The following is a 22,419-nucleotide window of genomic DNA, read 5'->3' as shown; positions in this document are numbered from 1 at the left end:
TTTCCCCCTCTTAATAAGCTGTTACCTGTTGGAGTAACCCCAGCAGGTAATGGGCCCTATTTACTCCGCTTCCCCTTTTGTGTCCCAAATCACATCACTGGGGCCCCCTGGAGGGCAGAAGAGGAAGCGGATACAACTGTGAGCTGGAGCAGGGATCAGAAAGTGGGACCATGAACCCGCATCAAGAGTATGTGTTGGACGAATCCCAACAAATATTGCTGCTATTATACTATTCAGACCCCTGAGTCTAATGATGGAGACTCGGAGAAGGCGATTGAACATAAAAATCAGTGTTACTCTCCTGAACTGCATGACTCCCTGCAATCTTCGAGCCTCTTTAGTCATGTGGGCCAGGTTTGCGTCATTATACGTCTTTGCTGACATTGAAGAGGGCTGAAAGCATTAGGAAGAGCCCAGAACCACTGTGTAGAGGGGCCAGTGTGGGACATAATGCTGTGTGGAGGGAAAGCTGTGGAACATAAAACTGTGTGTAAATAGGGAGTTATACTGTGTGGGGGACAGGAAAAGGATTGCTATCCTGGGGGATGGGGGGGTTGCGGCAAGTCATAAGTTTGCTGTGGGGCCCAGTTTTTGCTAGTTACTCCCCTGTGTGCATCTCAAGGGAGTTGTATTCTCGAGATATGATCCCTCCACTGGGGTCGTACATTATAAAATAGTGTTTGCTTTTATTCTGTTAACCTTCTGGGTTCCACACGATTTAGTATTGAGCACAATATTGTGATTCATATTTGCAGGTACCCAACCTTTGTTGATGCTCTTCGTGACCTTGATGATGCGCTATCCATGTGCTTCCTGTTTGCTACCTTCCGGCGCACTGGAAAGTGTCATGTTCAGACCATACAGCTTTGTCGTCGACTTAGTGTGGAATTCCTTAACTATGTAATTGCTTCTCGTTCTCTTCGCAAGGTGAGTTCATTGTGGAATAGGTAGTGTAGTGCTATATGGAAATCTATCTCGGCACTTTTCAAAAGATAAAGCTGATATGACTTTCAGAAATGACAGTGTAGTGCTATATATGACTTACTGAAGCTTTCAAGAACACCAATGCAGGTTTTTTTGATGTCTGCAAGGCTGGCATCACAAGTAGTATTTTTTGTAGAAGTTTTTGATGCAGTTTTTTGCACCAAAGCCAGAAGAGGGTCCAACTGAAAGGAGATGTAGAAGTCCTTTCTTTATAGTTCCCATTCCTTTTAAATCCACTACTGATTTTTGGCTTAAAAAAAAAAAAAAAAACTGCAGCAAAAACAACTGTGGTGAGATTCATAAAGCAGCAAAAAGTGCTGTGGGAAAAACCGCAGCATTATCAGTTTTTCCTGTAGCGCTTTTCACAAAGTCTCCTCTGGACTTTCTGCTTCAGTTATACCTATAGGGATACAAAGTTTCCGTAGGTATAATTGTCATGCTTCGTATTTTTCCACAGTGTGTGGATGGGATTCGCTAGTGACTGTAAAACTCTGCATATCTGCCACACTGGGCCCTGTCTTTACAATGAAATTTTCCCCAAATGTGACACCAGCCTAAGGCTCCATGCAGGCTCCATACTTTGTCAGTGTGCTTATTACTGTTTTAATGGCTAGAATACTGACCCATTATTTTCTATATCCCCATTGGTACTATTCCTGTACATCTGCTTCAAAATACGCTTGAAATGCGCCTCCTATTCATTTCAATGGGAGGCAGTAGCAGACTTTTGTTTCAGCTAGCAGAAAAAAAAGCATGCTATCCTATCTGCAGGAGGTTTACACATGATACTCTCATAGAAATGAATGGGAAGCAGAAAAAATGCACTCAATCATTTTTTATTTATTTATTTATTTATTTTTTTTTGGGGGGGGGGGTTGCCCATACTGGGTTTTAGGAAACAGAACCCTGTGTGCTAGGCAAAAAAGAAACGCTTCAAAATACTGACTCCGAAACCTCTTCAAAATCTGCTTCAAAAACCTAACCCAGATGTTGTTTCTGCCTGGCAATACTGAATGCACCCTTAGGGTCCCTTCACACGGCGTAAGCGCGCCGCTTATTTAGACACGTATATAAGTGTCCGAGCGCGGCGCTTCAAAACAGAGCCCATTGATGGGCTCTGTTTTGAAGCGCCGCTCTCGGACACATGTATACGTGTCTAAATGAGCGGCACGCTTACGCCGTGTGAAGGGGCCCTTAGGCATTATCCTGCTTCAGTTCAATCTTCTGTATATTTCAGCTGATCTCCACTAGGTGGCGATAATGGAATATATCACTTCTATTGATAACTAGATCTCTTAGTTTCCAATGTTTTGTTGGTGGGGAGAGGGGCTAAAAGCCTGTAGTCTTCCATTCCCCTCACCCAGTCGCAACCTTCCAAACTTCTGACCTTGAATACTTTTAAATGCTTTACTTACCCTTGGTGTGTGTACTTTACCAAATGTTTTTCATGCACCACAGGTTTCATTTGTTTTATAATGATCCTTAAATGGGGTCACATGGTACTTTTTTTTTTTTTTTTTTGTCTAAATTGCAGTAATGAGTAGCGTATTTACTATGTTTACTATTTTAGGCTGGTTGCAGACCATGCTGCAACCGGCTGCCGTGATTTAAAAGCACGGGGGACACAGGGATGCCGTAGCTCCTTTCATTAAATAGATGCCAAGGAAGCATGGCCCGCAAAATAGGACAGGAATAGGAACTGTCGGAACAGGCCCAGACTGTCGGCCCGCACACGGGACTGTGAAAATCACCGTAGTGTGTATGGGCACATAGAAAAGAATGGCTTAGTGTGCTATGAAATACACAGATAGCACACTGACCTGAGCACACGGTCGTCTATAATCAGCCACATTTAACTTTGAAGCTAGTGCTTTTCCCTCAGTATCTGCCACCTTCTTTACTAATTCATTCACCTCTGTAATATGTCTCTGATGGATCCTCTAGGGCTTTTGGGAAATAAAAATTTCAGGCTAGTTAACAATGTCAGCTCTTACAAAAACTTGATGGCAACATCATGTACCTGTTAGCTACAGATGTAGCAGAGCTGAGTTTGTCCTTGTACATGGCTGGTTGCTTTATGTGTTATCTGTTGGTTTACCGACTTCAGATAAACTTTGTTATCCAAATGTTATTACAAGGAAGAAAAGAAACATTTCACATTTGTCTGAAAAAAAGCATAACCTTTAACCTTTCATGCAAACAACCCTAGTGACCCATGTGAAAGCAGATATCTCAAACAAAAATTATTGCCATGAAATGGATCACACCATCCATTGTTAAGCTGCAGCCTGAGTGGCCAGTCCAACTTCTGTATTTTGTGAATGGCTTAAAGTGTTTGTTCAGTTTCAGATCAATATTGAGAGACAAATGTTATTGCTAGTAATAAAAAGTTCTACTATTTTCCATTATAATAGCTATATTCATTCCTTATGGTCTTCTAGTCCCCTGCCTGCTGCCCTTCATTCTTCTGACTTCCAATGGATAAAATCAGTCCGTGGTCATGTGATATACAGTCCGTAGTCATGTGATGCACACAGGTGCACAGCTCATTAGTGACAGCACAGTGATTGGACATCTGCCTAGTAACGAGCTGTGCACCTGTATGTAGATCACATGACCACAGACTGTAGATCACATGACCATGGACTGATTTTTATCCACTGGGAGTAAGCAGAATTTATGAAAGCAAGCAGATCTAGAAAACTTTGAAAAATTGATATAGAAAATCTATTGGAAAATAGTTGACCTTCTTACACAAACAGTAACCTTTATCTTTCAATATTGCTCTGAAACTAGACAACCCCTTTAAGTTTCCATGTAGTTATTAGTCTATCTGTAGTCCTTAGGTTCTTTACATGTACTCATTGCAACTTCTATGAATCCTATTGTTAATGACCATAATCTGTCAGTGTAAATGCACGTTGTGAAAAACTAGAAAATCAATTGCCGGTGGTATTGTAGATCATCTACATTTTTCTGCTTATGTGCTTTTCTTAGGTTTTCCTGTCAATCAAAGGAATCTATTACCAGGCAGAAATCCTAGGACAGACAGTGACGTGGATTACTCCATATGCCTTTTCTCATGAGGTAAGTTATGATTGTGTGTGTATATGTATATATATATGTGTGTGTATATAAATTCTTATTTATTCTGTTTCATTATATGTGCTAGCTGCCAAGCAGAGCTATATCTTCCCCTTATTTGCATCCTTTCAGTCCAGTCTCTATAATTCGGACCATTCCCTTAGCCTACCAATGACCACACTTCAAATTATTTTTTACTGCATTCCCCTTTAAAAAGAAGACACGTTGGACTTTCCAATAGGAAGATAGCTGTGTTGCATCATTTGATTGCAGCATGCAAGAGAAATGCAGGAAACCTCACAATGGAGAGGTGCCAACCAGTCCTGGGAACTGTGCCACAAAAGGGACAGATTTTATATATACCCCGCTCTAAAATAGGCATTCTTAGCACATACACTGATAAAGTTCTGGCTTATGAAATATCAGCTAGTATGGTCCAGGTTAGGATTAGGATTGAAAAAGAAAAATAGAAAGAGGGGCCATGCTCGAAACCCGGAATGGTAGAGACCCCCACTTGGGTCGAGGAGCACCAATATTTGAAATACAGCATTGAGCGGGAAACTATACTGAGAAACTTGATTTAAAGGTATATCATGCTAGGGACCAGTCATGCAGGGGACAAACTCTTAGAATTGCAGGGGGCCACACGGTGGCTCAGTGGTTAGCACTGCAGCCTTGCAGCGCTGGTGTTCAAATCCCGCCAAGGGCATAAAACCATCTGCAAGGAGTTTGTATGTTCTCCCCGTGTTTGCATGGATTTCCATCCCTTATTCCAAAGACATACTGATAGGGAACAATGTGCATTGTGAGCTCTATGTGGGGCTCACAATCTACATTTAAAAAAAAAAAACTTTTAGAATTGCCATTCTCAAAACAAAAAATAAAAACGACAACATGTAACATCTACGCTTGGGTCTGTGTAATGTACTGATGTGATAATAAAAGATTGTGGGCTCTTTCGTCATCATTTCGCTGCACTGTACATACTGGCTGACTACATTTTCACTTAAAGGGGTAGTCCAGGTGGTGCCTGGAACAGGAACCCTGTACCCATTCACCTGAAACCTTTGGTTGGGTCATGAGTATCAAAAATCTTCACATGCTGGACAATCCCATTAAACCTGAATTCTGTATGCTCATCATATTGTGGTCACTATATTGGACAATAACTTCCAATGTCTGTAAAGTGCTGTGGAATATTGACGCTATACAAGTAAGAGAAAAGTTAGATATTGTCCCACATGAGGAGAAAACAAAGGAGAATTACACTAGTAAGGAGTGCAGCAAAAGATCACAACGCTCAACCCCCTATGGTAAAAGGAAAATGTAAATAATATGGCCATATTATTGTTCAGTGAATGTTGTACACTTGGAAAAAATATGCAAATCTGTTTTTAGATGTAAATATGAAAACGGTGCCTCTGCTTGTTGCCCTCTAGGGGCAACCCCCTTAAACATTATGCACGACTTTTTCAACAAGCCTTAATGCTATGATGCAAGCTTGGACTCTGTTCCTTTTGAAATAGAAATACTAATTTGGCTAAACCTCGCATCATTGCATTAAGGCTTGTTGAAAAAGTTGTGCATGATGTTTAAGGAGGCTGCAGAGGCACTGTTTTCCTATATACAACTTGGAAAACAGATTTGCATATTTTTCACATAATCCCCCATTGGAGAGAAAAAGGCTTGTAAGTCTCCATACGCCTGTAAAGGTGACACTCTCCCTAAGGAGTGTTATTATCCCCTGATATTATATACTTGAAAAGAAAGTTCAAGCAGCATGAGCAGATGATCAAAGCCTGACATGACACTCCCAACAATGCAAAGTGCAAATAGCCAGTTAATAATGGCTCTTCATTTTTTATGATGCCTGTTTCTATTAACTTGATATCTTCCTTTTTATGGCCTGCTATTACGTTTCATTACTGTTAAGGCTTATCTTTTGAGATGTAAATGTTTCGCAGTGTATCTTTAGTTTCAAAGCGGCTTGCACTTTATGTTCATTATGGATGGATGTTTCTGCTTGTTTGTGTGCTGTATGAAATAGCATTTTTGTTGTTCAATGTATATTGGATTTAAAGGGAGTGTACCACCTCTCCCAAGCAAAACTGTCACCACTGTATTATAGCGCACAATACAGTGATAAACACCATACCTCCCTTTTATGTATGTCACTTTTGTAGTTTTGGAGAAAACCCACTTTGAAGTTTGTGAACTGGTGGTGGGGCCATTAGCTCCCTGGAGAATTGGTCTTGCCTCTCAAACTCCTGCCATACCCTATGCAGTTAAAGTTGATCCTCCCACTGTTATGACTTCACCTATCCTATTTGAGCAGCATGGGCAGTGCTCCCAGAGTTGAAGGTACTCCGACTATGTACTTTGCATTAGACTTCAAAGGCTGGATTCACGCGTGCGTTGGAGTCAACGCTTAAAATCGGCATAGAGAAAAGTCTTGCAAGGAAACTTTTCTCTCTGACAGTTTCAGTATAAAACCAGCAGAAACCCAGCGGACTCCATTATAGTGTATGGGGTTCGCAGTTAACTACTTTTTTTTAAGCGGATAGGGTCGCTGTATTTTGGGTCCCCATGTTGACCCAAATGCTAGTGTGAACCTTGCAAAAGCTGTTTTTCTTAAAATCTACTAAAACGACATGAATATCAAAAGTATGTTGGTTATTACTGTAATGTGCTGTGTACACGGTGGTGATAGTTAGATATGCTTTAGACGTATTTTAAGCTGCAATACAACACAAAACACGTCACCTGTGGGGGTCTAACACCTGGAGCTATTGTGGCAGAGCACTTGTAGGCTCCACTGTTCAAGTAATAGGAGAAAGCTGCACTTTCTTTGAACCAACACTATGCCAACATTTGTATTGGTACCGTTATAGGGTGCATATTTCTACTTGGTCACTTTTTATTCAAGTTTTTTTGGGTGGAGAGAAGTGACTATTGCATCTTTGTTATTTTCCTTTTTTTTTTTTTTTTTTTCTTCATTTTTATATGAGAGAGAGATCATGGAAACCCCTGTGACATTGGAGGGGAGTGGGGCACAGTTTGTTCCAATATGGTGCACCCATGCATCGCAATCGTTGTCCGTTGTGACCGTGGTTTCTGATTGGTTATCGATTGGTGCTGCTTTCACTTGTGAGTGCCTGCAGCTCCTATGTTGCCATCTGATATTGACATATTATGGCATCGAATGTCAGAAAGGAGTTTAAAGAGATACACAAAAAAATATGCTCCTTTGCAAAAAAAAAAAAAAAATAGGAAGTATGCCACATAAATTTGACTCAAGACCATGTTAAAATAGGAGCCCCCCCCCCCTCCTTCTTTGCATCATTGCATGTATTCTTTCTTTTGTTTAACTGTTTGATGTCTTAATATTATTTGACTCCTTTTCTTTCGTTTTCTTTTTTTTTTTTTTGGGGGGGGGTTGTTTTGCATACAAGATCTTTAATAAAAAAAATTACAGTTTAAAAAAAAAACAAAAAAAACAGAGTTCCACTTTTATTGCTAATATAGGGCTATATAATCTTGGCTCTTTGTAGGTTTATATTTTTTTTATAGTTTAAATGCTGTTAGTAATTTAGAAGTCAAAGCAGATACACATTACAGTGACAAGCTGCTCCTAGCACCAGGAGACCATAAAACAGCACTATGGACTGTGTTGGGAGAGATGAAATCATCAGTTCCCTGAATGTAGTTGTAGATTGGACAAAGGTCAGACATGTATACACGTAAGTTATTTAGCCATAGGCTAATGTTCTGTTAATTTTTTTTATAACGTTTTGTTAGATTGTTGCCATGAACGGGTATGTTTGTTGTCGTTGCATTTAGTAACTGTGTCAGAGGTAGCCGAAGTACAGGGATAACGGCTTTTGTGGGAAAGCCCCTTTTATGCCACACATAGTAGAATCACAGTGAGGGGGGTTACTTGTATAGCGCCATTGTATTCTGCAGCGCTTTACAGACCTTGTCAATCACTGTCCCATATATTGCTCACAATCTACATTCCTTATCAGTGTGTCTTTGGAGTGTGGAAAGTAACCGGAGTACCCGGAGGAAACCCACGCAAACAGGGGGAGAACATACAAACTCCTTGTAGATGTGTGGTTGTGCAGTTACCACACAGCCTGTAATGAGGTTTAGCTTAAATTCATTGGTGCCTTATTACACACAACTGAAGTGCCCAGGGATTGCATGTGTCTATTGCGGCATCCAGTACATTGTTTGTCAACAACCTTACACTTCTACTACTTAACCGCTATAGCTGCTATAGACAGAATCGAAGTAAAACACTAACTACCCCTTGCACAGTACACTTGTGTAGGGCTTATTCTGCAATAAGAGCAACTACCACTGTAGAAAGGTTTTATTACTGGTTGTTAAAAGTTAAAGCAGTTCATATGTTGTGCATACAGTATTTGGCCCTGTGTTAATATATAGGCCGTCTCGCAGTTCACTGCATAGCGTGCAAAGCTGTTTCCATACTTTGCTATCCAACAAATGTTCTAGCAGGTATGATTTGTGTGAATATGGTCTTCAGCATACATGTGACAACCAATGACATCCAGTATAATGTATTGCTCAATAAATAAAATGTTGGATCGCATAATGCCAGTTTAACTGGCTACACCCCTAAAATTAGTATGGGCAGACCCGAAAGTTTCTCCCACTTTACTGATAGATCTACATTGTTCAAAGTATTACAGAAATATGAAAAATGGTATATTATTATATTTGGACAGAAATATATACTCCTATTCCATGGGTGAGCACTTGGATCCTTCTGTATAAATGATCTTCTTGTATTGTCTTCTGCAGCACCCTACAGACGTGGACTACAGGGTTATGGCTACTTTCACTGAGTTTTATACAACCCTTATGGGATTTGTGAACTTCCGCCTATACCAGACTCTTAATCTACAGTATCCCCCTAAGGTAATAAATTTATTGTTTTGTTTTTTGAGTCAGAGAGATCATAAAAGATTAAGCATTTCCATTTTACCAAGCATATTGGTGATTTTCCAGTGTCTCAGTTACAGAAACTAAAAAAGTTTGTAGGCTTCTCATCCTACCAGCCAACTATGAACTATAATGAAGAAACTGCTGATCATAGCTTGTGGCAGGGACTATATGAGACTCCAAGGTGGGGCTAATGCGCCGTTCACACTAGCGCCACTGTCCACCCAGGGGTTTCCATCCTAATCCCCAGTGAAACTGGACAGGGGACAGCTTGCTGGCGGTCAGTTTTAAGACCCATTCATTTGAATGGGTTTATAAAGCAAACTGCTGTTGTCCGTATGCGGCCTCTCTGCTTGGAATCCATCTTTTGGGGTTTTTTGTTTTGCACAGACACAGTTGGACATGCAGAGGCTGCATACAGACACCGGCGGTTTGCTACAAAAAACCCATTCAAATGAATGGGTTTTAAAACTGACCACGGGCAAGCCGTCCCCTGTCCAGTTTCATCAGGAATTGGAATGGAAACCCCTCGGAGGACAGCAGACACTAGTGTGAACGCCCCCTAACATAGATTTCTTGATTTTGATGAAAATCAGGATTGTTTCCGTGAAATGCAATTAATTCTTACAGCCCGACTTCTGTTCACTCTTTGTCGGCAGCTTCAGACTCACAATTAAATGGAGTAGAGTCATCACATGGGCCTTGTCGCTGCTTTTGTTTACTCGAATTTGTAAAGGTGAATGAACAAGGTTCATAGAAGCTATTCCACTCCCTGTCATTGACCTCTGGAATCTGCAGTTTATGAGAGGAGAAAGATCTTCTGTATCTCTAGTATTAGGTGATGGAAGTTCAGTTTTTGCATAGATTTTTCAGATGCATATGTTGCTATATCCAAACCATGTGTCATAAAAAAACAACACAGGAGGTACACAGTGGGCTAACCTGATGTGATGTAGTATGTGATGAAAGAGATAGAGAAAAAGCTGCAGTTCATTGCGATCTGTGGCATTTCAGCATGTAATACTATGGGTTTTATCATCCACTTTCAACCTTTGCAGTGTGGTTCAAGACAGTGTGCCACTGCAAAAAACAAACAAGATTTTTTGCAGTTTTTCAGTAGTATGTGTGCCCTGACTGACTCCATAAGATATTTAGTTGTCTTGGTGGTATTTTTTTTTCCCCTTTTCACTGTACTGTGGTCCTTTTTCAGTTGGATTCTCGTTCAGAGGCAGAACTGAAGATGGAGGATGAAGAAAAATATGCTCTGGAGTCTGAGACCTACATGGAGGTATGGGATACAAATTTTTTGTAATATTAAGCCTTTTTCTGTTACTGGTTTCACTGAAGTATTGATGATTGCTTTAACCGGTTAAGGACCAGGCCCAAAAGTATGTTAAAGACCAGGCCTCTTTTTTCAAAACTGACATGTGTCACTTTAAATGGCAATAACTTTGAGACGCTTTAACTTACACAAATGAATTTGAGATGGTTTTCTCGTAACACATTATACTTCATGTTAGTGGTAAACACTAATCAATATTTTTGCATTTATTTATAAAAAAACTAGGAAATTTGATGGAAATTTGAAAAAAATTGCAATTTTCAAAATGTGAAATTCTCTGCTTTTCAGGCGGATAGTCATACCATCCAAATACATGAATAAATATTATCTCCCATATCTCTGCTTTATATTGGCATCATCTTTTGATTGTATTTTAATTTATTTTGGACGTCACAAGGCTTACAAGTGTAACAGCAATTTTCCAGATTTACAAGAAAATTCTCCAAACCAATTTTTTAGGGACCACTTCAGTTCTGAAAGTAATTATAAAGGCCTGTATAATAGAAACCCCCATAAATTACCCCATTTTCAAAACTGCACCCCTCAAATTATTCAAAACAGCATTTGGGATGTTTGTTAACCCTTTAAGCATTTCATAAGAATAAAAATAATATGGCAGTGAAATTTAGACATTTCATTTTTTTTCACTAATACATTCATTTAGACCCAAAATTAACACATTCACAAAGGGTTGAAGGAGAAAATGCATCTGACAGTTTATTGTGCAATTTCTCCCGTGCACAGAAATACCCCACATGTGGGTGTAAACTGATTTTTGGGCACACGGCAGTGCATGGAAGGGAAGGAGCGACACTGGGTGTGTGAACAGCAGATTTTGCTGGAATAATTTTCAGCGCCATGCCTTATTTGCAGAGACCCTAGAGTACCAAAACAATGGAAACCCCCCAAAAGTGACCCCATTTTAGAATCCACACCCCTCACAGAATTCATCAAGGGGTATAGTCAGCATTTAGACCCTACAGTTGTTTCACAGATTTTACTAACATTGGGATGTGTAAATGAAAAATTACTAAAATGTCACTTTATCTCCAAAGTTTTCATTTTCACAAAGGGTTAAAGGAGTAAAAGCCCCCCACAGTTTGTTAAACAATTTCTCCTGAACACGGCAATACCCCATATGTGGCTATAATCTGCTGTATGGGAACATGGCGGGGCTCAGAATGGAAGGAGCGCTATTTGGCTTTTGGATGGCAGATTTTGCTGGAATAATTTTAGGTGCCATGTCGCATTAGCAGAGCCCCTAGAGTACCAATACAGTGGAAACCCCCTAAAAGTGACCCCATTTGGGAAACTATACCCCCCACAGAACATATTAAAGGGTAGAGTGAGCATTTTGACCCTACAGCTGTTTCACAGATTTTATTAACATTGGGCCATGAAAATGAAAAATTACTTTTTTTTCAACAAACTGTCAATTTAGCCCCAAATTTTTAATTTTCACAAGAGGATAAAGGAGAAAAAGCTCCATAAAGTTCGTTACACAAATTCTGCTGAACACAGAAATGCCCCATATGTGGCCATAATCTGCTGTATGGGAACATGGCGGGGCTCAGAATGGAAAGAGGGCTATTTGGCTTTTGGAGGGCAGATTTTGCTGGAATATTTTTCAGGTCCCATGTCGCATTTGCAGAGCCCCTAAAGTACCAATACAGTGGAAACCCCCTATAAGTGACCCCATTTTGGAAACTACACCCCTCATAGAATTTGTCTAGGGGTAGAGTGAGTATTTTGGCCTCACAGGTGTTTCACAGATTTTATTAACATTGGGACGTGAAAATGAAAAATTACTTTTTTTCCCAATAAATTGTCCATTTAGCGCCATAGTTTTAATTTTGCAAATAGTTTAAGAATTAAAAGCCCCCCACAGTTTGTTACACAATTTCTTCTGAACACGGCAATACCCCATATGTGGCCAAAATCTGCTGTATGGGTACATGCTGGGGCTCAGAATGGAAAGAGCGCTATTTGGATTTTGGAGGGCAGATGTTGCTGGAATAGTTTTCAGGTGCCATGTCGCATTTGCAGAGCCCCTAAAGTATCAATACAATGGAAACCCCTCAAAAGTGACCCCATTTTAGAAACTACACCTGTCAAGGAATGTATCAAGGGGTATTATCATTTTGAGCCTAAAATGCTTCCCAAAAATTAATGTACAAAATGAAAATTGAAATTTTTAAAAATATGCCATTTCGGTGCCCAATACGTTGCACCCACTTTGTGTTGTCAGAGACCTGCACTCCTAAAACTATTAAGTGGGCCATCCCGGGGGTCAAAAAATTATATATGTGGGTGTAAACTGCTGCTTGGGCACACAGCAGGGCTCAGAAGGGAAGGACCACTGTGCGTTTTAGCTTTTGGGATACAGATTTAGAGGGACCCTCTGGGCGCCATGATGTTTTTGCAGAGCCCTGGAGATTCCAGTAAACTGGAATTCACCAAGAAGTGACCCCATTTTGTAGGGGCAATTTTAGGGTCTCTGCAAATGTGACGTGGTGTCCAAAAACGAAGAATCTAAATCTGCACTCCAAAAGCACATATTGCTCCTTCACATCTGCACCCTGCTGGGTACCCAAATAGCAGTGTATGCCCACATGTATGACACTGGTGTACCCCGGATAACGTACTTAATGCCATATGTGGGTAGAATCGGCTGTTTGGGCACAACCGGGGACAGAAGGGAAGGAGCGCTATTTTGGTTTTTGGAGCACAGTTTGGTTTTTTTTGCCACTTTTGCAAAGCCCCTGAATTGCCAATAAAGTGGAATCCGCAGACATGTCACCCTATTTTGGACACTACCCCACTGATGGGATTTATCAAGTGGTGTAGCGAGAATTTTTAACCCTTGAGTGTTGCATTTATTTAGTTTCCAGAAATGAAATCGCAACTGATAGAGAAGTTAAAAATGAAAATTTTACAGATTTGCCATTTCAGTGTGCAACATGTTGTGCCCGACTTATGTCAGCAGAGACACTCCAAAAACTGTTAAACGGGTATCCCAGGCACAACAGCTTTTAGAGCGTTCATCTCTGATACAAGTCGGGCACAATATATTAGGCACTGAAAGGACGTATTCCTGGAAAAATGGTCATTTTCACCTCTCACAATCCACTACAGTTATAGTTATATATATAAAGTTATAGCAACACTTGGGGGTTAAAAATGCTGTCTGTACCCCTGGATAAATCCTTCAGGGGTGTAGTTTCCAAAATAAGGTAATTTATCAGGGGATTCCAAATTACTGGCGTTTCAGCTCTACAAAAGTGTCATGGCATCCAAAAACCAAACCGTCTGTGCTCCAAAAACCAAATGACCCTTCTTCCCTTCTGTGTCCGGCTGTGCCCTAGTATCAGTTTATACCCACATATGACATTATGTCCGTTATCCGGGGGTACACCAGTGTCATACATGTGTCATACATGTGTCATAAACTGCAGTTTGGACGTACAGCAGGGTGCAGAAGGGAAGGAGCGCTATGCGGCTTTTGGAGCACAGATTCAGATGTTTGGTATCTGGACGCCATGTCATGTTTGTAGAGCCTGTAAGGTACCAGAAAAGTGGATTCCATGGGGTACCAGGAGTGACCCCATTTTGAAAACTGCACCCCTCAAAGAATTTATCAGGGGGTGTAGTGAGTATTAGTATCCCGGACGTGACTGCACAGCGGATGGCGAAGGGGGAATGTATAAGCTGTGCGGAGGACATTGCAAACACCAAATTCCCTACTATGTCCCCGTAGCTCCTATGATTGGGGGAGTCACTCTGGGGGTCACTTTAGGGGTCACTTCTGGTGTCTGTTCCCTCATAAGCTGTAAATCTGGGGTGTCCCCTGATATCCGCTCACACAGCTTATATATTCCCTACATGACGCACCCAGTTGTGTTCTAATAATTTGGCGATTTTTGAGGGTTTTTGTCTTCACATTGTGAGATGCTATATTTTCTTTATGTTTCTGGTGACGCGGCCATATAAGGGCTTATTCTTTGCGGGATGAGATGCATTTCGTAATGACACCATTTTTGGGTGTCTACATCTTATTGAATACATTTTATTAACCCTTTTTTGCTGGATTTAAAAAAAAAAAATCAATCCTGGCATTGAGTTTTACTTTTTTAATTTTGCGCCATGCAGCGTACAGTATAAGTAACATGTTCCCTTTATTCTGCGGGTCGGTACGGTTACGGCGATACCTCATTTATAGTATTTTTTTATGTGTTACTAGTTCTGCAGAAGAAAAACACATTTGGGGACATAAATCAATGTTTTTTGCATCGCATCTTCTAAGAGGCGTAACATTTTTATTTTTCGGTTGACAGAGTTGGTTGAGGGCTTATTTTTTGCGGGACAACCTGCGCTTTTTATTGGTACTGTTGTCGGATGCATATGACTTTTTGATCACTTTTTATAGCATATTTTGTATGGTGAGATGGCGAAAAATCATTACTTCCGGCGAGTTTTTTCCGGTTTTTTTTTCCGGCGTTCGCCGTGTACATGAAATATTATTTCAGTTTTATTGTACAGATTGTTACGGACGCGACAATACCAAATATGCATTGTTTTTATTACTTTTTAGTTCTTTTTTTATATAATTCATTTTCTATTGAGAAAAAGGGATTTTTGGGCTTTATAACTTTATTAATTTTTTTCATACACTTCATTTTATTTTTTTTACATTTTTTTTTACTTTTTCATGTGTCCATTTAGGACACTTCAATCAGCAATACTTTGCTGATATAGAATGCCATGTGAGACACAGCATGCAGGTGTCCCACATGGCATTCCGTAGCAGGATGTCAGGCTGTGTAGACGCACAGCCTGACATCAGAAGGTCCTGGCAGGATCACCAGGTATGTGGGGGCTTCGGGCAGTCTGGGGTCACTGGCCAGACCCCAGACTACCTTTTACTGCTATCGGCACCCTCCGATCTCGCCGCGGGGGGTGCCGATCTGATTTAATTGTCGGCGAATGCCTTTCGATCGCGCCGTGATGTTTCACGGCGCGATCGAAAGGGTTAAAACGTCCAGTCAGACTCAGTTCCGACTGGACGTTATTGAGGAAGGGGTTAGGTGTTAGTAACACCTAACCCCCGTCCTCCCCGCACCCATCCCCCCGCGAAATAGGTACCTAAAGACAGGACGTATTTTTACAATAGTCCGGTCTTTAGGTACCTGGACCGCAGGCCGTAATTTTACGTACGGCGGTCCTTAACCGGTTAATTTTTCTCTTTTAACCCTGTAGAAATTGGCAGCTCTCAGTGCCAGCCTGTCCCGTGTGATTCCATCTGAGCCTGAAGAGGAAGTGGAGGTCGATGAGTTCCCTGCAGATGCAGTGAGTGACCCTTTGTTGTGACCATTGTATAAAATCATAAGATGTTTTGGGCTAGTTTCCAACAACTGGACAGAAACTCTTCATCAGCATAGCTTACTTTGCTAACTGGAGAAATTGAATGAAATGAAGCTGTCAGACAGTAAGAGCCATAATATTGATGACCTCACATTAAGAAATTGATAGAGGAAACCATTTAAAATTGCATCCCTCCATCTAGGGTCAAAATTCATCAGAGAAAATCTTAAATGAATTATTTTTCCATTCTTTTTCCATTCCACTACATTTATGAGTGTGTTTGGCAACATTTTGTGAGCTATACTTAACTATGTGATGTATGTAAGATCCTGTTGTTGGAATAGTGCTTCTCCGAACATCTCTGCACATTGATCTTCCTCCTCTCTGACAGACTGCATTATACAGTATAGAGCATTTTTCTCATTTCAATGTGTTTGGCACAGGAGAACTCAAGCTTGCAAGAGGAGAGAAAAAAGCAGCAGCAAGAAGAAGAAAAGCACAAGTCATTATTTGTCGGCCTTAAGTTTTTTTTGAACAGGGAAGTACCAAGAGAAGCTCTTGCCTTTGTAATCCGGTGAGTGCGATGGAAAATCTGATTTATCTAGTTACAATTGACATCAGTTTTGGTTTAGAATCAGAGGCTCCTTCTTATCTGCCAGATGCTCACTCTATGATTCTCCTCCAAGATTTTGTCACATTTTTAGGACAATCCTTTCCCTACTTCAATAGCCAAAAAAGGAACCAAGCAAGCTGGATGCCTCTATCACCTTTATTATTTACTATCGCCATCGAGCCATTAGCTCAAGGCATCTGCCTGAACCCTAATATATCAGAATACAAATTGGGTATGACTGATGCAGATGATATGCTGCTATTTATTACCCAGTCATTCCTCTTTGCCCAATCCTATAAGCACACTTAGATTTTTTGATTCATGATCAGGCCTAACTATAAACTCACAAAATTCTTTTGCGCTGAATTTTCACATGGCACAACGTTAAATGGATCTGATCAAACTTAACTTTGGCTTACAATGGAAAGCCTCACATATGATGTAGCTAGGTATTGAAGTCCCCAGTGACGTGACCCTGCTAATATATGCAGCTATCCCATGAGGGTTGCCTCTATCGGGAAACTTCTTATTTTTTAAGGTATTTTCTAAACGGCACATCTCATGGCTAAGATGCTTTATGGCTACCAAAATCACGGTGTTACCCAAACTCCTGTATTTAGAGCTCTTTCTTACTTACAAAATAATCCACATATTTGTTAGGGCAATTGGTTAGGCAAAGAATAGGGAAGGCCATCTTTCAGTGTTATACCACAAATGAAGGACTGAATCTACAGGCTAAGGCCCCACGTTGCAGAAACGCAGCTTTTTTTTGTTGTTGCAGATTTTGCTGTGGTTTTTTGAGCTAAAGTCAGGAGTGGATTTGACAGAAAGGAAATATCTAAGAGCCTACTTTATATTTTCCAATCTTTTTCAATCCACTCCTATCTTTGGTTCTAAAATCCGCTGCAAAATCTGCAACAAAAAAAGCTGCGTTTCCACAATGTGGAGCCTTAGCCTTAAACTGTATTAATATGCCTCCCGAATATCACAATCAATGGCATACAATTAATCTACAATCTCCTTATAAGTCTTAATGTGATCCCCCATTTTGAAAATACACATTTCCACTGTTATAGAAATAGAGGAGAAAAGCATAGAGACCACAGCACCATGGCCCAATGCACGTTTCACCTGCTGCTTTGTCACACACCCCCTGACGAAACTATGTGTGAAACGGGCATTAGAGCATGATGCTGTGGTTCGTATGTATTTCACTTATGATATTATGTATTTCTTATGTGGGGGTTTTCTCCCTACGTGTATGTGCACATGTTTAGCATGACTATCTTTGGCAGCATTGTTTTATACTCATTTTGGTCTTTTATTGTCTGAGCATTCTAGGATGATTAATATACAGTCTCCATCACCTCTGTTTATGTAATCTTTGCATGTTGTCCTCCCTCCTCATGACTTGTAATTTAAATGGAGGATGTGTTCTGTGTGGTTTTTGTTATTTCGGTGCCATTGTTGCACATAGAACCTATTGATTGTCTTTGCGAGTGCCCAGGTTTATATGGAACAGAACACTGTAATACTCCATCCACATGCACAAACTTTATAGGGATTCTTCATATGCACCAGTTTTTGCAAACTAAACCAAGGATTTTGAAAGAAACCTTTCTGAAAACACTTTCTAGCAGGTTTTTGTAGCTATACTAATTGGTTTTGCTATGATTATACCTACTTATATCCACATCCTTTACACTCTCTTTTCATCTGTGTTTTCAGCTCCACTCCCTCTTTAATTTTATAGCGCTTCATGACCAGGCTTTGCATAGTCTATCCCTCATGATTTGTGGGACGTGCTTTGTTTTGCTATATTGGTTAAAACCAGAACATAATTTTGTAAAAAAAAAAATATTTTTATTTATTTTTTTAGGAGTTTTGGAGGACAGGTGTCATGGGACAACTCAGTCTGTATTGGTGCAACTTACGACAGCTCAGATCCATCCATCACACATCACATTGTAGACAGACCAAATGTAGAACCACAGATCATCAACAGGTAATCTTACTCCTGATATAAATATATATTTTTGTTTGGTAGTATGAAAGCAGCTAGAGGGTGGATACTAGCTGCCATTATGTCTACAGTAGACAGCTCATGGAAAAAAACAGGAGATTCTACTTGTACTAGATTTCTTTACTTCAATTATATGCCATCTGTGTAGTAATGACAGTACTGCAAACTGTCATAATATCTTATAGTCATCCAAAAGCCAAGTATTGGTTACGATCACAGAAACTCTGTGTGTGCTGAAGATCTGTCCCTATAGCAGATCTGGCAGTTTAATACTAGGGCCGGGCAATTGTATGTTACACAGTGCAGGAGAAACGCCAGCGCCATAGATGTATGGTGGAGCAAGGGTTTAAAACTATATACTCCAGGAAAGTGTTTTCCTCCTCACCTATAGCATTCATTGTTTAGTGATGCGACAAAAGGTGAATTTTTGGCTACCTCAGATTCCCAACAGTGACAGTAAATTGCACATTCTGAATAAACAAATGCAAAAATATCGTAGCAAGTCAAATGAATGCACTACTAGTGTGTATGCACATTCTAAGTGTAGCTTTTCTGCTTTTCTAAATTTCTTTTTATTTTGTTGAAAATCTTATATATAGGATTAAACAGTTTGCTTATGTTCTATCTACAGATATTATGTACAACCGCAGTGGGTATTCGACAGTGTGAATGGCCGTTTGCGCCTTCCTGTGGAAGATTACTTTCCTGGTGTACTGCTGCCTCCACATCTCTCACCATTTGTTGAGGAGAAGGAAGGAGACTATGTTCCTCCAGAGAAACAGCGACTGCTAGCCTTGCAGAGGGGAGAGACACTTGGTAACTTACAATTTTTTTTTTATTTTTATTTTTTTTTACTTATATAAAAGAAGTGTTCTTATTCATCGACTAGTCTGGATGGAACTTTTATCCATTTGGTCAGGGCAGAGAGATTCCTCTCTGAAGGGCTTGGTACATACTTGACGATAAGTAGGTTGACAGCAGGTTGTCATTTACAGTAATGGTTGTCCAGAGTAGACTGGCACTTGAAGGGCAGTGGCAGGAAATTGGATAATATCTGCATCAGAGAAAGTTGTTCTGTTTGTACAAAAGCTTATCTTGGTTTCATGTCAACATAAAAAGTCATAGAATTTGTATATATTCCACAGACCAAGTAAACAAAGTATACAGGGTAGAGCTTCTTATGTGCTGAGTGAAAACCAGAGCATGTGGAGGTGATAAGAATATACTGAACCTATGTTCAGCTACAACAACTGCCCATACATATTAGATACATGTTGATGGACTCTGACTGGGAATACCCAGCGATCCTACGAATTCAGATGTCATTGGAAATGCTGGGGTCAGAAAGTCTGGCAGTGTCTCCATTTTGTGTATACTTAAAGCTGACCATGCATGTTATGGAAAGAGAGCTGCTGGTCAAACTCTTATTAGGATGTCAACTATTTTATGTTTATGATCAACTTAAAACTGTTCCAATTGTTGATGGCCCTGGGCTGGAGTGGAAACCAGGATTTGGCATGTTGGATTTTTAATATGGTTGTGTTTTTTTGAACCCCAGTGTTGCAAGAAAGTGGCACCTCTTCTTATGGCAGTGTTGTATGTGAAAACTTTTTTTTTTTTTATTTCCCCTATTCTTAGATGAAGAGGAGGAGGAAGAAGACGACGAGGAGGAGGAAGAAGAAGAAGACGACGAGGAGGAGGAAGAAGAAGAAGAGGAGGATGAGGAGGAAGAAGAGGAGGATGAGGAAGAGGAAAAACAAGAAACATCTGGGCAAAAAGTACATTCTGCTTACAAATGTATTTTTATTAAAGGGGTATTCCGGGCAATTGACACTAATGACCTATCCATAAACATCTGTTCAGCGGGGGTCCAACATGCAGAACCTCTGCCGTTCTCACCAGATTCTAGACTGCAAATAGTTTTTTGTTTTTTTTAAATGCTAAAGTTTTTGATTACTTTTCATGCAGAAGCTGAATGTGAAGGTGACCGCTGGTAGTGTCAGAGTCGAGAACAAATCACGGGCTGCTGAGCGGGAGAAGAGCGAAGAGAAACGCTTGGCCATAATGATGATGAAGAAAAAAGAGAAGTATCTATACAACAAGATAATGTTTGGCAAGAAGCGGAAAGTCAGAGAGGTGAGGATAGAGTCTGATGTATTTGCCATTATCAAACACTACATTATAAAAGGGATGTTTAAGTAGAAGCATAAATAGAGTGTGTCATGTTTTTGTGGACATAAAATGTATGATATGAAAACTGCTGGCAAATTACCTATAGGTATTCCAGATTGATAAATCTGTCTTGATTAAATAATTTATAGCAGATTTGAGATCATATTGAAGTATTATCGGTGCCTATTAAAGACCCCTTTCTGCTTGAAAGCAACATATTGCATGCATCACATTTAGTAAAGCAAAAATAAAGTATTTTGCTGGTAAACTTTTTTTTTTTTTTTTTTTTTTTTCCAGGCCAACAAGCTGGCATTAAAGAGGAAAGCCCATGATGAAGCAAGCAAATCTGAACGCAAGGGAAAAAAAGCAAAAAAGCAATGACTTACCACCACCAATTGAGACTTACATGTGACTATCCAGTGTCTTTAGAGATTCCTAGACAGCTGTCATTTGTATGAACCCTCTGCTATGTGCATGGGAGCATGAGAAACTAATGATCATGCCTTAATTTCCTTTGGGCTGTAAGAAACCTACGTCATTGGAGTCTCCATTAAGTACTATTACAGTTTACAGCATACTTTATTGCAAAATCCAGACTGAACCCTACGAGAATATACTGTATGCTGTGTAAATAAGGGATGTTTAGACAGCCTTCACTTCAAATATCAAACATGCCTACAGCGTCACATTGGCGCGTGTAACGTCTTCTATATTTCATATTGACACAGAGTCTCTTCTTAAATTTACTCTTTCGTTATAATGGGACAAAGTATCACATATAATTTGTGAAGACATATTTCATGTTTGTACAAATGTAGAAAAGTATCATTGTGCACCAACTGGCTCCTGTTTAATAAAGTCTTCATGCATTTTATTAATTGTAACATTGTATGAAAGTACTGTCCTATTATTTTTATTGTATATAATATCGTTGCAAACATGGGACCATCTGGTTAGTCTTGTCTCCAGCAATACACAGGCATAAGTATTGACTCAAATGTCCAGGGTTATTGGACGAAGTTCACACACAGTAACTTAAAAAGCTTGCTTCAGCAGGAATAACAGTAACATTAAATGTCTTTATTTTCAGGTACACAAAAATAGTTCACAGTTCTGTGCGTCTCACCAGTGCAGTCCTGGCTTGTCTTCCATATAGCTCAGTGTCCCTGTTGGCTCTAGCAGCTTAGTAGGCTTCTTGTTGTTTCAGCAGATTCCTCACTCTGGCAGTTTGTCCAACCTACACCACTAAGCAACACACAGCTGGGGTTTTACGTAGAGGCACACGTGGACTGGGATATGGGAGTGATCCTGCAGTAACTACAAAGTCCCGTAATAACACTTCAGCCACTTCCCTCACAGAAACCTCAGTGGCAGATAAATGCCATCAAAAATTTTACCACTTTGTCTGTTCCATAGATATATAGATATATACTAGCCTGTGCCCGCGACTTCGTCTGTGTGTTGTTGGCGTCGATGATCTGCGTATATTCAGCAAATTGCTGCCGTCGATTATTTGCCTGCTCCGGCGATTCAGCAGCTCTTAAGCTGTCCTGCTGGTGAACTTGTTCCTCATGCCATGCCTGTGATTGTTTCAGCAGCTCGCTGGGATGGCTTATAATTAGCATGTTGTTGGCCTTGATGATCTGCCTGTGTCAGTGTTTCAGCAGCTGTCAAGCTAGCCTGCCGCTGAACTCGTTCCTCACGCTGTGCCCATGATTGTTCCGGCATCTCAGCAGCTCACTGGGACGCCATATAATGAGCGTGTTGTTGGCACCAATGATCCCCCTCAGCTCCTTATGAGGAGAACTCTGTGACTTCTGGCTACCTTCATAGTTCTCGTTTTTTTTAGAATTTTGCGATAAATTAGATTTT

The 22,419-nt window shown here is 40.2% G+C and overlaps 1 protein-coding gene across 2 annotated transcripts in view; it reads left to right on the top strand.

The window, feature by feature from the left end:
- The window catches only part of PES1 (pescadillo ribosomal biogenesis factor 1), a 31,643-nt gene extending 10,222 nt beyond the window's left edge, over nt 1-21,421 (top strand). The window contains exons 5-15 of one of the 2 annotated variants that reach the window (XM_075276655.1): nt 756-927; nt 3,982-4,071; nt 8,896-9,012; nt 10,247-10,324; nt 15,635-15,724; nt 16,183-16,313; nt 18,232-18,357; nt 19,007-19,191; nt 20,035-20,153; nt 20,344-20,511; nt 20,845-21,421. In XM_075276655.1, the coding sequence (XP_075132756.1) occupies nt 756-927; nt 3,982-4,071; nt 8,896-9,012; nt 10,247-10,324; nt 15,635-15,724; nt 16,183-16,313; nt 18,232-18,357; nt 19,007-19,191; nt 20,035-20,153; nt 20,344-20,511; nt 20,845-20,928 (1,360 nt within the window). In that variant the 3' untranslated portion in view covers nt 20,929-21,421. Of the gene's footprint in view, nt 1-755; nt 928-3,981; nt 4,072-8,895; nt 9,013-10,246; nt 10,325-15,634; nt 15,725-16,182; nt 16,314-18,231; nt 18,358-19,006; nt 19,192-20,013; nt 20,154-20,343; nt 20,512-20,844 lie in introns of both variants that reach the window. The other variant, XM_075276654.1, reaches the window with a different exon arrangement.
- The last annotated feature ends 998 nt before the right edge of the window (nt 21,422-22,419 follow it).

Source organism: Leptodactylus fuscus, chromosome 1 (genome assembly GCF_031893055.1).
Source record: "Leptodactylus fuscus isolate aLepFus1 chromosome 1, aLepFus1.hap2, whole genome shotgun sequence".
NCBI classification, from domain to species: domain Eukaryota; kingdom Metazoa; phylum Chordata; class Amphibia; order Anura; family Leptodactylidae; genus Leptodactylus; species Leptodactylus fuscus.
Note: the sequence above shows the minus strand (reverse complement) of the source record. Positions and strands in the feature narration are given on the sequence as shown.